General features: G+C 40.0%; 1 protein-coding gene across 30 annotated transcripts in view; it reads left to right on the top strand.

Annotated features, from left to right (window-relative positions):
* Window positions 1-17140, top strand: part of clasp1a (cytoplasmic linker associated protein 1a) — a 75237-nt gene that overhangs the window by 32222 nt on the left and 25875 nt on the right. For 29 of the 30 annotated variants that reach the window (XM_074695031.1, XM_074695021.1, XM_074695015.1 and 26 more), the window contains exons 9-17: window positions 11770-11910; window positions 12007-12080; window positions 12310-12402; window positions 12502-12647; window positions 14468-14603; window positions 14708-14778; window positions 14991-15050; window positions 15496-15573; window positions 16478-16645. In XM_074695031.1, the coding sequence (XP_074551132.1) occupies window positions 11770-11910; window positions 12007-12080; window positions 12310-12402; window positions 12502-12647; window positions 14468-14603; window positions 14708-14778; window positions 14991-15050; window positions 15496-15573; window positions 16478-16645 (967 nt within the window). Of the gene's footprint in view, window positions 1-1067; window positions 1234-11769; window positions 11911-12006; window positions 12081-12309; window positions 12403-12501; window positions 12648-14467; window positions 14604-14707; window positions 14779-14990; window positions 15051-15495; window positions 15574-16477; window positions 16646-17140 lie in introns of those variants that run through there. The other variant, XM_074695034.1, reaches the window with a different exon arrangement.

Raw genomic sequence — 17140 nt, 5'->3', positions numbered from 1 at the left:
AAAGCCTAACAGGAGAGTGATATAGCCCGAGCTAAAGGCGAACAGGGGCTGAACTGTTTGTGATAATGTTCATTCCAACCCACAGTCAGCAGTTATTCTGCAGTGGTCTGTTCAAACTTGAGAGTCTATCAATAAAATGAAGAGTGAGGTTACGTTAGCTCTGCTTGGTGGATGACTGGCAGGACATAGCTAACCAGGATTCACTAACATTACACATTACGGGCATGTCTTAGAGCACCAGGCTGCCAGCTGCACTAAATATTAACGGCTACTAAACTACTTACAAAGTGACAGTGTTTACATGTTGTTACATTAGCCTACAGATACATCGAAGCACCAGGCTGCCGATAGCACTACATGTAGCCGGCTGCTAAGTCAGCTTGATGTCACTTTTCTTACCTTAGCGTTGCATAACTGTACTGATAAATACCTTACCTCGGTTGTACCCGGTAAAAAGTTGTCTTGAACAAAGAAAATTTGTTTTGATCTGATCTCCATTTAATTCCAAAACAAACACACTCCTCGCTAAAAGTAATTCACAACAGTGTGCAGGAGACTCTGGGCCACAAGGGGGCGAGAGAATGCAATTAAAACAGATCCTCCTCACAGCATCTTTGAGTGAAAATTCAACCTCCAAAATTTAGGCGGGAAATAACATTGATTTTGGAGAATATTTCGCAAAAAGTTATGATTATTTACCAATTAAAAAAATATCTAGTGTATATGTTAAATATCCAAAACTGTGTAGAAATACATTTATGCATAAAAATGAGATGGGATATGGGGTTAAAAGCACATTTTTTTCAAATTAGATCTCACTCTTTCACTATTTGCAAAATCTGCGTGAAATATCTTTTGCACAGGTTTGTTTTTTTAAAGTCAAAGTTTTTTAAAGACTGTCTCATGACACTCTCATGCGATCAATACTCAAACAGATCCACTTTGGAGAGATTAAGACAGAAGGGCTGCTTTCTCCTCACAGGCGAGGAAGAGAAAAGGGAGGGGGAAAAAGAGAAGGAGAGATAGTAAAGGGATAGATAGAAGAGAGCAAGAAGGAGATGAGGAAGGGAGGGGGAGAAAAACAAAGCAGCCATTTCTGTAGCAGTACTAGGATGTAAACAGTGGGTGAGGTATAGACTAGAGAGAAGGAGGGAGCAGAGCTGTTAGCTGCAGCATTCATTCCTCTCTGGCTTCAGTGCCGACATCGGCTTTGCACCATGACAGCTGGAGAAGGTAAGACCTGTTTTTCTCACATGAATCCTGCAGATTTATACCTCACATAGATTATCCACCAGCCTTGGAGTGATGTTTGTTTGTGCACGTGGTGAGGAAACGGTCCATTAGGAGGAAATTAAGGTTTTTCCTCAGTTATGTAATCTCATTCTGCACAGTGTGGTTTTCTTTTTTCTGTGTTCTCACTGATATCTCCCCTGTGTATCTCTCCTGAGTGTTCTTGCGTTGTGCAGCTGCAGCGTATCAGCACAGGACTGTCACCTTTAGATCACAGTTATAACTCCCATACATTCAGCATCAGCCTTTGGGTATGGGCTGACACTGAATACTGATCCAGTGCTGATGTTTCACCAAAACCATCATTTGATCTGCAAAGACAAAGAAACACAAGTATGAATGCTCACAGCTGCATAGACCTCTTTCCAAGGCTGTGGCGTAGGCTCTGTGTAATCAGTGCGTAGGTAAGAGCAAGGCTTAAAGCTTTACTTTGTTTTCTTTGAGCAAGTAGGTCTTACGTTATGAAACACTGGCGTTCTCTTGCTAAATGAGCTGCAAATCAAACCAAAGCATCAGTGTCCGGATCAGTTATTTCTCTGTGGGTGTGAGGCAAGGAGGTGAATCTCATTGTTTACATTTCATTACAGTGAAATGAGAGAAAGGTTTGATTTTAAACGAGAGCAGGGGGAGCTTTTTCATTAAAACTCACATGTACGCAAGTTGGTGAATGTATGCTGTGCCCCTTTTTTTTAAGGCTGTTTTCAAAATGGCCTTTGACGCCAGCAGTACTTACTGATTTTGTCTAAAATACATTCAACACTTACCACTTTATGCTGCATTTTGGCCAAATTGCTAGTTTGGTGGATGGTTTCTAAGACAGCTGGAGTCTACTTCGATTCAAATACAAACATAACTGGTTGTAACCCTACTCATCTTGTGTCTGTCTTTGAGACTCAGGAAAACAGGAAACGGGAGCCTCTTATTACCGTTTTGAAAATTTGAGCTGCCAAATTCCCCAAAATATGTAATTAAACAACAAGACAAATATGATTGTGTAATTAGGGATGAGTACCTTTCACATTTGGAACGATACGGTACCCATTCCTGGTACCTGGCAATCGGTATCTGTACTCAACAGTACCAAGTTTTGGTTCTTTTAAGTGTTTATGTGGTAAAAATATCAATTTGTTTAATAATAAAATGTAAATTTTTTTTATATTCACATATTTATTCTTCAGTATATAGCCTTGTAATGCTGTGTTCATATCCAGTACGGAAAATCACCAACTCTTATACCCCCTCATAGTCACAAGGATGTGTTTAGGTACCTAAACATGGTACCTTTTGATGTTACATTAATTGGTACCAGGTACTTTTGACAGAATTTGTTGGTACCTATAAAAGTATCAGATTCAGCGCTCATTCCTATGCGCAATAGATATCTGCGGTACTGCTGCTGGTGTTGGTTTGTCCATGGGTCTGTGTAGGTCTATATATATAGAAGATGAATGCATAATTCACAGTGTAGCTTCAGACAGAGGCTGTATTTATAACCATTGAGGACACTCCTGGCCAGCAGACATGTCTCAGAAAGAGAGAAAACTGTCTCAAAAAGAAAACTGTGAGAATGGGGGAATCATCCAATCTGCAGCACATCAGCCAAAGGGTTCTCAGTTTCCTCAGCACAATTACAGAACCTCTTTGTAGTTGGCTTAATCCTGAAGGCTGTGTGTGTGTGTGTTCTTCTGTGTATGTATGCGCGTGTGTTTATGTAAGAGCTATCTTCAGCTCAAACAGTTTGTTCCATGGATTATTGGTTGAATTATCTTTGCACAATTTGTATTTCTTCTGCCAGTGTTCTGCTGTTAGGAGATGCAAACAGAGCAGAGCAGTTTGCACTTTTCACCTGCAGCTTCATCTTGTTAGCACTCGGCTTAAAACATCTGCCAATTAGTTTCCAGTTTCTTCAACACAATTCGATTTAAGAAGTCTGTATTTCTGTGTATGGATTTCTTGTGTTTTGTGGCTTCTCTGAACTCCTGAATCTGTATTTTCTGGCACAAGCTGATTTTGTTCTTTACACCCCAAAAATACTTCTTTCACATGAGAATCCCTCTGTGAAAAGAGAAGTAACGTGCTTATGGAGCTGTGAAGGTGAAAATTAGTTCCCAGGATTATTTGACCGTGGAGACCCAATTCATGTGTTCGCTACACAGCTACTCTCTTGGATTTGGGATCACACAAGTTTCTCTGTGTCGGTGTGGGTGCATGAGCTCAGTGTGTGCATGCAAATGTGTGTAAGTGTGAAACTGTTCATACCAATGGGTGAGCAGGAGAAAGGAAGCACTTTGATCACCACATGAATGCGCTGCTTAAAGAATAGCTTAGCATGTTTTATTATGTGCGCATGGATTGTGTGTGTGGGTGTGTGCTTGCTCGTGCTTAAATGTGTGTTTCTGTTGCTATTGGCTGCAGCTCAGTGTGGAGGAGGCTTTGGCTTAAAAAGAAGACTCATCTATAATTTGTTTTTTTAACAGTGTTTGTATTTTTTATCAAGATTTCATTTGAAATGGGAAGTTTGAATTATGTTATTTTAAGCATAGTGGGTAGATCATTCCTTCCTTGCGTGTTGGGCTCATGTACAGTTTGAGTAAACACATGTAAAGTGAGGAAAGATACTAAATTAGATTATATAACCAGTGTTCAGTAAATGATGCATTTGTGGCCTTTCACTCTGCAGTACAAAACTACCAGTGGCTCCTCAGTCAAAAGATTTCTGAGGATCACAGGGAGTCTTTGAGGGGCACAATAACAGACCGCTGTATCAGTAGACTTTCTGCTAGGACAGAGGCGAGGGTTATCTCTTCTAACTGCATTGAAGCTCTGTTACAAAGGAAACGGGCTCTGTGTGTGAGGGTTTGGTTGAGAAGCCAGGCTTGAATGCACATTTTTTTTCCATGCACAGAAACTGTGTGTTTGTTTTTAGCTTTGTAAGTAAATCTAACCCTTTACACAGCCGTAATGACATGCTTCATTCTAGGCATAAAGAATGGAGAGCTAATTGACATTGTTGAAGTAGTTTTTATGTTTTGCTGCAGTGCAGAGGACACCACAAATTGTTTCATTATTTTTTCAGAATAGAACAGAATGGAAAATATTTTATTTATCCCCCATGGGAGATTTAGAAGTCACAGCAGCAATCAAGAAAACAAAACCAAAAAAGTGTATAGAAAGTGCAAAAAGGTCCATGAGAAAATAGATGATGACAGCTTGTCCATCATTGTCTAGTCAGCTAGCCTCCACCTCCACAGGGTCCAGGACTGAGCTTCTTCAGTAGTCTGTTCAGTCTATGTCTCCTGTATCCCGTCTGCTCACAGCAGGTGAAGTTCTTCCAATGTGGCGTTGGTGTCCAGTGTTAGCCATGTCAGTGAATAGCATGATGCTACTCTACCTTCTGCTTTCTGGTATTCCCGCAGTTGCTGGGTTTGCACAGCTAGCTTGTCCATCTTATTGGAGATAGATCTTACGTTCCCAATAACGATGGATGGAAGGACAGGTCGATGTCGTTGCTTCTTAGCTCACACCTGAGAACCAGCACGTTGTCGTCACCTCCTTCTCCTCACTTGTGGGGAAACATTAGGCCTTGCACCAATTAGCGTTGACATGCTACAGGCTGCCAACAGCTGATTTCACATGTGAACAATGCAGCCATGGTTACATATTGGATCTCTGGACAAATACAGGAGCAAAAACAGTAAAAACATCACCAATGACAAAACCAGTTTGGAGTACATGACCAACAAATGAACCACACAAAGTAATGATCCACTCCAAATGCAAAAATGATGAAAAAGAGATGAAAAAATTACAAGAAACGGACAAAAAAGAGAGAGCTGCCACAACAGGCAGCCACAACGGGATCAAAACAAGATTCTTGAGTTAACTGAGATCGAAGTTTTTGAACAGCTTCCTTATGTTCTCTAGGAAGTAACTAACAAGTGACTTCTCTGCCTCTCCTTGTATCTGTGCTGGATAATAAAGTCTGAGTGGGACAGCCGGCTCATTGTTTGTTGTTAAACAACAATAATGTGTTTCTGCTCTGTGTCTGTGCTGTGACAACATCTCCACAACACTGAATGGCCTTTCTTCTCACTTGTGTATGTGAAACTTTGCATTGTGGAGATCTATCTTTCCATTTTTTTTATGTGCAGGCTCACATTGCATAACGAGCTGTGGGAACGATATGTTGGTATTTTTCACAGGATTGTTGTCACAAACAATGCTGATGGGTCTTGTACAAAAACCACACAGCGTTTTGAGAAAGTGGATTAAGCTACTTCAGTATCACTCACTTGTTGCTTCCAGTTCAATGCTTTTTGGCCATCACTAGCTTGTTATGAAGGAACTTCGTGTTTTCCTGCTTTTTAATGAAACAATCCAGATCCTTTTAAAGGAATAGTCTGCTACTCTTTTTGAAGTGTGGTTGTATGAGGTAGCATTTGTCTTGTACAAAGTCCAAACCTAGTATCACTCTGTAACTTTTTCTGTATTCTACTTAGGGTTTAACTTTTACTCAGACTGATTATGATTTTAAAACCATATTTTGTAGCCTGAAGGAGAATTTTTTGCCGCACCAGCAGCATGTCAGCAGAATAAGACATCTTTGTTATGTCATAACGCCGATCACCGGTCAGCTGTCTGTTATGTAACCCCAGAGGCTGCGGGGTAAACCACTGACTGTGAAGGACAAGAGCCTGAAGCATGGGGGACAACCTCCTTAGCTCCTTCAGATGGAGATTTAAGCGATGGATAGACTGAGATGGAGCAAAAAATTAGGAATTAAAAAAAATGAATGTAAACCATGTGAGAGATATTTACACAAAGAACAACAAAATTGTTTTTTTCCCTTTAGATTCATTTTCTTTTCTTATATTTCATCACTCTATATATCACTTACAATAATTCTAATGTCATTGAATTGGGGATAAAACATAAGAGGTTTGAAGGTGAAGAGGTGAAGGATTTAATACAGTTATGTCATCATAAAGAGACTTTTCTTGTCAAATCTGCTCTTTAGCCTGTACAGGAGATTTTTATATATCCCACTTCTTCCGAACTTTACTTTCCAGAACTTTTTTAATCCCTCCCTTTTCATGGGCTTTTCTGAAAATGGGAGACGTTCTCCCCATTATATAAACCAGTGGTTAAGAAACAGATCACTGGTGACTCTGCTGTTGTCAGTGCAGCTTCAGCAACTTTGAGTGCTGTGCTGTGTTGTAGTGTTTGCAGTTAAGAGTGTACCCTGACACCTAGTGGACATTTGAGGTATTATTGTCTTATGCCCAGAGGCAGACTTGATCATACTGGTATACTTGGTGTTTTTCGAAAAGGTTAAATAACACCACAATAAACGTGGGTGCTGTTTGCATTGAAAAAAAAAACATTTTAGAGATTATGTTTTAATAAATTATTTCTATTATGGCTGCAACTTAAAATTATTTTTGGGTAGATACTGAACTGTGATGATACCACTGGTTGCCGTGTCTACAAAGCTTTTTGATTTGAAGCATTTGAAAGCATCATTTCAGATCCATAAGCTTGATGTCAAACTGCTGACTACACACAAACCCTCAGTTTGCTGCAGTGATGTCAAGAGGCTCCTGGGATCCAGCTGCTGTCACAACTCCCTGCTGCACTAATGGCCTGTTGTGTGTGTATTTGTGTGTACACCCGTGTTCTTGCACTTGTTGCATGCAGCTCTAATTGCTCTCTTGACACAGTGATATATCACCTCAACATTTGTGTCAGCATAGATAATAACAGCTCCTCTGACGGCTCTAATCAATACTTCTTAAGTGTGGCAGGATGATGCTTCTTTGTTAGGATGCTTAAGCTTTTTGTTGTTATGTAGAGGAGCTGATCAGGCAAGCTGAGCTCATAGATCTTGTTTGACAGCAGCACTGAGGTCTGGAGCACATCCTTTATGTTGTAATTTATGACAACACAAAAAAGTCATCTTAGAAAAGTCATCTTAGAAAAGTGATTTGTGATTCTTTTTTGTTTCTCAGTAAACAAATCTATATCCAGTTACTATTGGTATGTGAAGATTTAATGTTTTACTGATACCTGTGCTTTTTTGTATTGGGAGGATATGTTTTTCTTTTATGATTTTTAAATTGTGATTCTTCAATAGGCCAGATTTGTGCAATTTTTAGTTTACTTTTCAAACACTCGACCAGGGGTGCCCAAATTCTTTTCAGTGAAGGGCCAAAAACTAATCAGGGTGGAAGGTCGCAGGCCAAAACGAAGCATTCATGTTGCAGTGTATGATGTTGAAGTAATTTTGAAAATGAAATACCTTTCTTTACTGTATTTCACAGCATGAAAGTACTGGACAGCCATATGGCACAAATACTAGGCCTATGTCTTCAAAGACATTTTTTGCAATAGTAATAAAACTGGAAACCTGCTTTAATTTTTTTTCCCTATTATTGACTACTGTATCCATAGACTGTTAAAAAAAAAATGGATGTCTGCTTGGCTCGAAGTGAGGTCTCCACAAAAACTGCTCCCCCTGGTGACTGGCTGCAGTATAGGTTTAAAAATGCGGCTTTCCAGCCATTCCAGATGGGCTGTGGTCAAACTTTAAAAAACTATCACACCTCGTAGAAATGTTTTTCACGTCCGATTGTTTTTGTGATTTGAAGATATTATTTGGCTGTCTTGTACGCAAGTTCTCTTTTTTCTGAAAAGTTTCTTTTTTTTAAATACAAGGTTAAAAACGAGGCTTTATGTAATGTTTAACGCTGCCATTCTCCTGTATTTTTTCCGGGGATTGTAAAATATGTCGGGAGGTAGAGTCAGGAAGTGATTAGATTCTTGAAACATTAATTTACAAAGATTATACTCTTTTTAAAACGGCAACTTTCTGCCCACATAGGCATACTGCTGTTGAATCCATTTCTTTTAAAAAAGTACTTGAGTTCCCAACTATCTTTAAACTTTCTCTTGTCAGAGTGCCACTGTCTGGTACTATCCATCCCAGCCATGACCTTGCATCTTCTGACTCTCTGGTCATGGACTTCCAGATTTGAGCTGATTGGACTAGTGCCACCCTACTCTCTAAGTAACACAGTGTTAATTTGTGGCCAGAAGAGGAAGTGCAACAATAAATAGATAATGAATGACAAATCCAGGCTGCTGGTAGTGGGAAAATAATAATCATAAGTATAAATTCAAACATGGGTAGCAGGCCGAAAAACATCACTGGCGGGCCAATTTTAGTCCTCGGGCCCCAAATTGGACTCTCTGCTCTGCACTAGACCATATAAAAAAGTTGAATGATGATGATGATGTTGTCAACAGACATTATATAGAGCTGTATTTTCCCCCAAAATGCACACCACATGTGAGTCAGTTTTTAAGATTTATTCAGGGGATGTGACATCTTAACTTTTCCTCAACCCAGCTTATAAGCAGACAAAAATAAAGGATTTAAATAATAATAAAAAATAAATAAATAAAAATAAAACATTAAAAAAAAATCCCGATACTATGATGTAATGACTTTTTCTCCCAGAAACCAGGACTGATCCGAAACTGATACCACTATTAGTTTAGCATTAGAGCAGCACAATTTGGCAACATTGTTAAATTTAAATTAGTATCTGTGGTAACATAATGTTTTTTAAATCTCATTCTCTTAATCTAACACCTACTTACTTGCAAATAAAAGCTGAGCCCTTACTCTTTTTTTTATTTTTTGCTTTGTCACCTTCCTGTGAGACACTTTTTTTTAATGCAGTTAAAGACATTTTAGTTCCCCTGTCAGTGAACTAGGAATGTGTCATCTCACAACAACAGACCCCTCCCTCTTCTCATCACAAGTCTTTACGGCCCATCAGCATCACCGGTGATGCTATTGTGAGACACAAACACACCCGTATATCAACACACACACATACACACACACACCAGTGAACTCAACCAGGAAGGCTTAAGGGATGGTTAGTCTGGCACTTTGTCAGAGCTCATCGTGTTACAGAGGCACATGCAGATCTCTCTCACACACACTTACACACACACACGCATACCCAAACACACACTCCCATCCTGTCGAGATGTGAAAGGGAGAGAGCGTGTTTGAGGGTGCAGCTGAGACATGCTGAGGAAGCTGATGTGCAAGAAAATCTGCGCTCGTAAGAATGATGTATTTTATCTCCTTTTCGTTCTCTCTGTTCTCCTCCTGCTCGGTTTCCTCGGATAATTCTTGATGTTTTATCTTTGTCATGCTTCCCTCATTGATCGGCTTTCTCTGGCTGTACGTCTGGACCTTATCTGCTGTCAACCTGTTGCCTTTTGTCCTCGTCTGCTTCTTCTGTTTTCATCATTACTCTCTGTCTCTGATGTCTGCATGGTTCTATTTCCTTAGGTGTCTGATCAATGTGTCTTTATCTTTTGTATCTATGAATGTGTCTCTGCTCTGCTGATAAAATGCTTATTTACATGCTACCAAGGGGTGGAGGTTTTTATTCCTTAACAATGGGTCTTTTATAAATCAAGTCACGTCACATTTCTGTACACCGCCATTCTGGAATGACAGACAGAGACTCAAGGAAAAGAAAATATTAAACAGAAAAATACATGAATCATCCATGACAGGAAATGAAACAAAGTATATCATGTCATGAATTGTTTGTCATATCATTTATATATTTTTCTCTCCACTGCTTTTCTAATAACTTATGTATTCAAAGCTCCCAGAAGGAACTTTCTGTGTGCGCTGATTTTGGCGCCCCCTGTGGACAAAGTTTTTTTATTTTTATTTTTTTTAATCGCTTCACTTTAGGGATGGGAATTGATAAGATTTTGTCAACACTGATGCCCTTATCCCTTATTCTGCTTATCGATCTGATTCTTTTTCGATTCCTTTATCAATTCCTGTTGTGAATTTTCTTGGTACAAAAAGTGGCTTTATAGATTTTTCTGTGTCAACAACATTTAATTGAGTTAATACTGTAAGTGAATAAAATTTTGGTCCCTGAGTCTGGATATTTCTGGGCATTATTATACAGAAACAGGTAAAAATTTCACACAATGTGATGTTGATGTACTGTGTTGTTATATATTAATACTTCAAGTAGGCTATCTAGTGTCTCAGAGTGGTTATAGCAATAGTTTAAGTTGTTTGGAACCTTTCCGTAGTTATGAAGTTAGCCATGAGCCTTTCATTAGCCTGTTAGCTTTTGACATTTGAAATTCTCAGTATTTTTTACAAAGAGTTGATGTGAAATGTTTCTGTGATGAAAGTTGAAATTCTATTCTTAAGCTGAATTTATACTGATGTATGCTAACTGCTAGCATATTAATGCAGTTTTCCATGTACGTTAGCATCAAGCTTGGGCTATTTTGTTATTTTGGTAGATAAGGTGATTTATACAGTTTCGAATGTACTGAATATGAATTTCCTGAGAGAGAGTAATGTACATTTCTTTATGAAGTCACTTCTTTAGTAAAACGTCGAGCTGAAAATCCTGATTCAATAAGCAAATTGATGAGGGAATAATTAAGCACAAAGGCTAACGATCCATCGAAACATGTCTTATCGATTCCCAACAGGATCCAGTTTTTGATTCCCATCCCTACTTCACTTATTGAAAAAGTCTTATCATGCTTTCCTTTTCATTCAGTTTGAAAATTTGCAATGGTATAAGTATTGGCTTTTTCCTTGTCTTGTAGTTAAGCGTCTTGTGTGACACCTTGTTTTTTGAACAACACTATAGGAGTTGTCAGTCTTGTTGTGGACGGTCATTTTTGCTTTTTTTGTGTTCACTTAAACCACTCAAGTCTAATGAGGCTAAAAAGAAAGGATCAACAAAAGTTTATTTAAAAGAAAATCAAAATAATTACTGATTATTCAATCTTATCCTTTGATAGATAATATGGCTTAAAAGGAAAGTGGGTCAGCTCATCAACCTCAGGATCCCTGTCTTAAATTTGGATAAAGAATGCATTTTTTATCCTTTCTGCTTCTCAAAAAGCCCACAGTAAGAGACAATGATCCATAAGCTGCGAACACTCCCATTATTGCCCTGCCCTCAACGACTGCAGACACAGAGCGCCGTCATATCTGCCCCAGGCTAATCCCTCGTGTGAGTGGTCACGTTGGGCAGGTGACGAGGGAGTTCGTACATCCCTGCATGGCTGCCAAACCAGATTAAAGTCAGATGGATGGATAGTTAAAGGCTGAATGGATACGTATACGTAACCTGACATTTGACTGTGCTGCACCCTGCATTAGAGGTCATACAATGAGAGAGATGACTCAGGGGCTGCTGTGGGCAGATTAAAAACAGGGGAATGATGATGCATTCCGGCTCTGAGGGGAAAGTCTCTGAATGATGACCGGATAATGATTTATTGATCCTGATGGGAAATATCTCTCACGTAATCATCAAGCCAGCAGGAGATTAACATTTACTTTCTTCAGAATACCCAGAAATGTAGTGCTTTACATCCTCTCTCCTGCTGTCTTTGCAGATAAGAATTTTGAGGATGAAGATTCTGTGGATGGAGGCCGGTCCTCCTCCTCTTCTTCATCCAAAGCGCCCGCCAGTGGCAGGAAGACTGTGATGAGTTCTGTTAGGAGACCCAGCTCGGCCACCACAGCCAAGCCTTCAGGTAAAGGATGGATATAACTTGTTCCCTCTTACCTGGATCAAAATTAAATATGTTTCAGGCACACAGCGACCTTATTTCTCCCGTTTTTCCGTACAGGTAAAGAAGCAGCTGCTGGTGCGGTTGATGAAGAGGATTTCATTAAAGCCTTTGAAGACGTTCCCTCAGTCCAGGTAAGCAGGCATTTATTTGGTTGAGATGAATAGTGATACATTAAGCATCAAAAAGGAAGATAAGAGCAGAGGATATTCAGTAAGGATATCAACATGAGCATAGACCTGAACTCAGAAAAACAGCTTTTATCTTGGTGTTTGGTGTTGACAGTTTTGAACTGTTGAACTGATGAAATAAATGACTCTGACTGAAGTTATAGTATTCAAATCTCCCTGTCTTTCTTTCCAGATCTACTCTAACAGAGAGTTGGAGGACCAGCTGTCAAAGATCAGAGAAATGCTGTCAGATGAAAAACACGACTGGGAGCACCGAGTTGTAGCGGTAAGACTCAGAAAACAGACGTGTACTCTCAGCAACGTAAAAACACACAAACACTGAGTGTAACTTGAAGAAAACTGTGATTTGATATCTCCTCTCCAGCTGAAGAAAGTCCGTTCTCTAATGTTGGCTGGAGCAGCCGAGTATGAGGGTTTCGCTCAGCAGCTGCGTCTTCTGGAGGCTCCCCTCAAGCTGTCTGCTAAAGATCTGCGCTCACAGGTGGTCCGGGAGGCCTGCATCACACTGGGGTGAGATCTTTAGATGAGTCCAAGGACATCCTTATTACTCGAAGAGTATAGCAGTGACTACAAACAGCAACAATATATAAAAAAATAATCATTAGAAATAGAAAATATTTCATTTATCCCCAAGGGGAAATATAGGAGTCACAGCAGCATTAAAAAAACAGAAGAAAGCGTATAGTGCGAAAAGGTCCATGAGAAAATAGATGATGACAGCTTGTCCATCATTGTCCAGTCAGCCAGCCTCCACCTCCACAGGGTCCAGGACCGAGCTTCCTCAGCAGTCTGTTCAGACTCTGTCTCCTGGATCCTGTCTGCTCACAGCAGATTCTGTTAGCCATGTCTGTGACAAGCATGATGCTACTCTGCCTTCTGGTGTTCCCTCTGTTGGTGGGTTAGCACAGCTAGCTTGTCCATCTTATTGGAGATCGATCTTACGTTCCCAATAACGATGGATGGAAGGACATGTCGACGTCGTCACTTCTTGGCTCATGTCTGAGAACCAGCAGGTTGCCCTCGCCTCCTTCTCCTCACCTTGTGGGGAAACATCCGGCCTTGCACCAGTTAGCATTGACATGCTACAGGCTGCTAAGAGCTGATCTCACATGTAAACAATGCAAATGAACAAATGAACAGCAAATGAACCATACAAATTATTTATCCACTCCAACTATGGTCATTAAAGTTGTTTCGTCTTCAGTCTTCGAATTCCTTTTCATCAACACAATCTATACTCAAGTACTGAACATCCCTCAATCTGTTTCTGTTGTGGATGGCAAGTGACCAGCATCAGGTCAGAGAGGATCAGAGAGGCTAGGATCCAACAAAGGAGTAAAATAATGTTTATTCCAGGCTCTGTCAAAGAAAAACCCTTTAACAGCTGGGGATAAAAGTACATCTGAGGGCGGCAGAAAGCTGCCCCTCAGAAAGCAGGCTGACTACCTGAAGTAAAGAAAAGGAAACAACGCACCATCCCAACAGTTTAGTTTGCATGTAGTCTAAAGTTTCAGAAAATCTGTGCTTCTTTCTTTGGTGTAAACTCTCCTTAAACAATTGGGCTCCAATAAAACCCTATAAACCCCTTAAAAATGTGCTCCAGGCACCCAAGGCGGCTGTGAGTGCCACTAGGGTAATTATAGCGCTCCTGTCAGCCATTATATTTAGGGTTGTCGGTTTGGCCTGGCGGTAAGCTCACACGCCCACATGAAGGATCTGTGGACCGCTCTCTCTTGGTTTCCTGCCCTGTCTCCTCTGTCCCTGAACAGAAAATGTAATACGGTTGAATTATAAGCAGAAACAAAACCAAACTGTCATTATTCTAACTTCCAATAGGGAGTTTTTATCAGTCTTTTTCAGAGCCTGGTAAAAATGTAATCTCTGTGGTTTAGGGTGTAGTTATCGGGGTTTTATTCATGGATCAGCATCAGCTTTGACTGGCAGCAGTGACATTAACCGTGCATGGAAAGCAGCCTGTTAAAAGAGTTTTTTTCCACATACTTAAGCTAATGAACATGAGACCTGCTGGCGTATGAAACGAGCAACATGCTCTCTACCCAAAAACATCCGTCATCTAAATATTAATACCACCCTGATGAGGTGGAACAGAGCAGAGATGCACTGAAAGAGCAGCAGGTTGATGAATAGACTGGAGGCACATGGAGGCAAGTTTTACACCCAGGGAAAACTTTTCTCAGCAACAGATCCTCATTCTTCTCACTTTACCTACCTGCTGCAGATTTTTTGTTTTGTTAGATGGACTGCCATGAACTGGATCATCCACACTTCTTTTATAACACCATCTCCTCTCATCTTTTCCTTCCTTGCAGACATTTATCGTCACTGCTGGGAAACAAATTCGACCACGGAGCAGAGAGCGTCATGCCCACGCTGCTGAACCTTGTGCCCAACAGTGCCAAAGTCATGGCAACGTCTGGGACGGCAGCCATCCGCCTCATCCTCAGGGTAAAAAAGAAAATCATCCAAAGGGGAATTAATGGAGTTCATTAGGCTTCAAAAAAAACTCATTTAACAGTGATGATAAAACTCTTTTATCTTTTTTCTTTCAGCACACTCATTACCCTCGTTTAATCCCAATCATCACCAGTAACTGCACCTCCAAGTCTGTAGCAGTCAGACGGTAAGAGGACAAAGACAATACATAAGACTTGTTTTTACATCATTATTAGAATTTAATTTATAAACAACTCTTCAGTCAATCAAATATTTTTTTTTTGTCTCTGATCACTGAAATATTGTCACCAGAATCATCAGGTGGCCAAACAAATGGCTAAAAGCCAAGTGCACAGATGGTTTTTACTCAACTAGTGTTTGACTCTGTCCCTTTTCCAGACGCTGTTATGAGTTCTTGGATCTCATGTTACAAGAGTGGCACACTAATACGCTGGAAAGGTAAGCTGAATATCACTCATCGCAGAAACAGCTATTTCCTTCAATTTAAAGAACTTTAGAAGTGTGTATGTAGTGTGTGCCAAATGGATCAGCCAGTATAACGAATGTATATGGCATTTTAGCTCCCTAACATTTGAGTTAGCCAAGTGTTGGCTGGGTGCACAGCTGATGAGCCCCATTAAATTAATGTGTCCCAAGAGAGCTGTCATCATCTAGATCCCAGACGATAAGGCGACTTTCCCCTATCCCTGCAACCATGACAACAGCAGCAGAGACTTTAAAAAGCAGGCGTTAAACTCTGTGGGTGGCCACATCACCTGTGGACCACGAGGGGAATAAAACTGGATGAGGAGAAGATATTTTCTCTTTATGTGTTTTAACATTTAAAGTTGAGGCTTTCGGTGGATGGTCGTTCTCTTCTCACCATGTTCCCTTACTATCCCAGACATGTGGCTGTTCTCACCGAAACCATCAAGAAAGGAATACACGACGCGGATTCTGAGGCCAGATCCATCGCAAGAAAGTAAGTATTACCTCATTCTCTTTATTATTAGTATTTTTTATTTTTTTTCTATTTTTAATGTATTTGTGACCTGCAGCAGTGGCCTCACCTTAAATCTGTGACACTAAAAATTAAATTTCAAGCTAGAGAATTAATGTCTTTCAGACCTTGAGCTCATGAAATGAAAAATTCATCTTTGAACAGGCTACTAAAATATGTCAGTGAGAAGTGTACCTTAAGGGTTTATTGTAAAAATCAATAAGATGCCTTAAGCCTGTCTGAAATGCTATAGCTTTAGTCACCCACAGCAAAGAGAAATGTGTGTACATTTTTTTAGTTGTTTAATCACTGCCCTAGCTTTTTGTCCTTCAAAATAAAAGATTCTGAAATCTTGTCTCTCCTTGTTCACACATGAAGTTGCTCACACAATCCAGAACATGGGTTCTTGGTTCGTTTGTTTATTTCTTTACTTTTATTTAGGTATGAATTTTGTTTGGTTCTTTTGTATTTCAATTTATTTTTGTATTAATTTAATTTGGATTATTTTATCTTATTTTATTTTATTACTTTTATCACCCCTTGAGAATGAGTGAGCCTGAGTTGTCAAATTTTTTTCATGCATACATGTAAAATTAAATAATTAAATAAATCCTCAGTATTAATTATGACAATAAACTAAAAATTTTAAGAATCTCTCAAGTTTGGTCCTTGCTTTTCACCTTCAGGGGATTAAGTCTGGAGACTAAATAAATAAAACACCTTCTTGAGTCTGATGATCCCTAAGTGATCTTTTTACTCAGGTGTGTCATACCTCAGAGAAAAGGTGGTGACATAAACCTGATCCAGCACCTCTTACTCCAACTCTCCTGCTGTTTGTATGTGATGTGAGTTCATCTCCTCATCTTTTCCTTGTCTTCACCTTCAGGTGCTATTGGGGTTTCCATGGTCACTACAGTCGAGAGGCAGAGCATCTCTTCCAGGCGCTGGAATCCACCTATCAGAAGGCCCTCCAGTCTCACCTGAAGAGCTCTGACAGCATCGTGTCTCTACCCCAGTCTGACCGCTCCTCCTCGTCGTCTCAGGAGAGTCTTAAGTAAGAGCCGTGACGTCTTTCTGCAACTCCTTTAAGTTTCTCCCACTTTACCTTTACTGTCTCTCTATATTCACGCATACTTATAGCCTCACACTCGGTTACGTTTTCCCTCCTCTTGTTCCATATCCTATCATCCTTCATTCTTGATATAAACTCAAAGCTTTTGCACATCTGTTCTGTAGATGCTAGACGCTGTAATTGATTGGAGGAAACCACTAATGCATCTGTTCTATTAAATATGATGTAAAAGCATTGGTAATTATTATCAGATAGGCATCCGACCAGTCAGCACTCTTACACACAGCTACATACACACTCCTGGATCGATTGGCATCATTTACCCAGTTTATGGATTCCCTGTGGAGCGTGACGGCTAATGACCTCATACCCGATCCATCCAGAGTGCAGCTGTTGTGATCATCACTGTGTTTGAGCAACGTGAAGAAACTGCTTCACAGACTGATAAGTTTTTAACAAAGCCCCCAAAAACCATGT

Source organism: Halichoeres trimaculatus, unplaced genomic scaffold (assembly GCF_033239565.1).
Source record: "Halichoeres trimaculatus isolate MK-OKI-2021-1 unplaced genomic scaffold, fHalTri1.1 fHalTri1_scaffold_19, whole genome shotgun sequence".
In the NCBI taxonomy this organism is placed as follows: Eukaryota; Metazoa; Chordata; class Actinopteri; order Labriformes; family Labridae; genus Halichoeres; species Halichoeres trimaculatus.
Note: the sequence above shows the minus strand (reverse complement) of the source record. Positions and strands in the feature narration are given on the sequence as shown.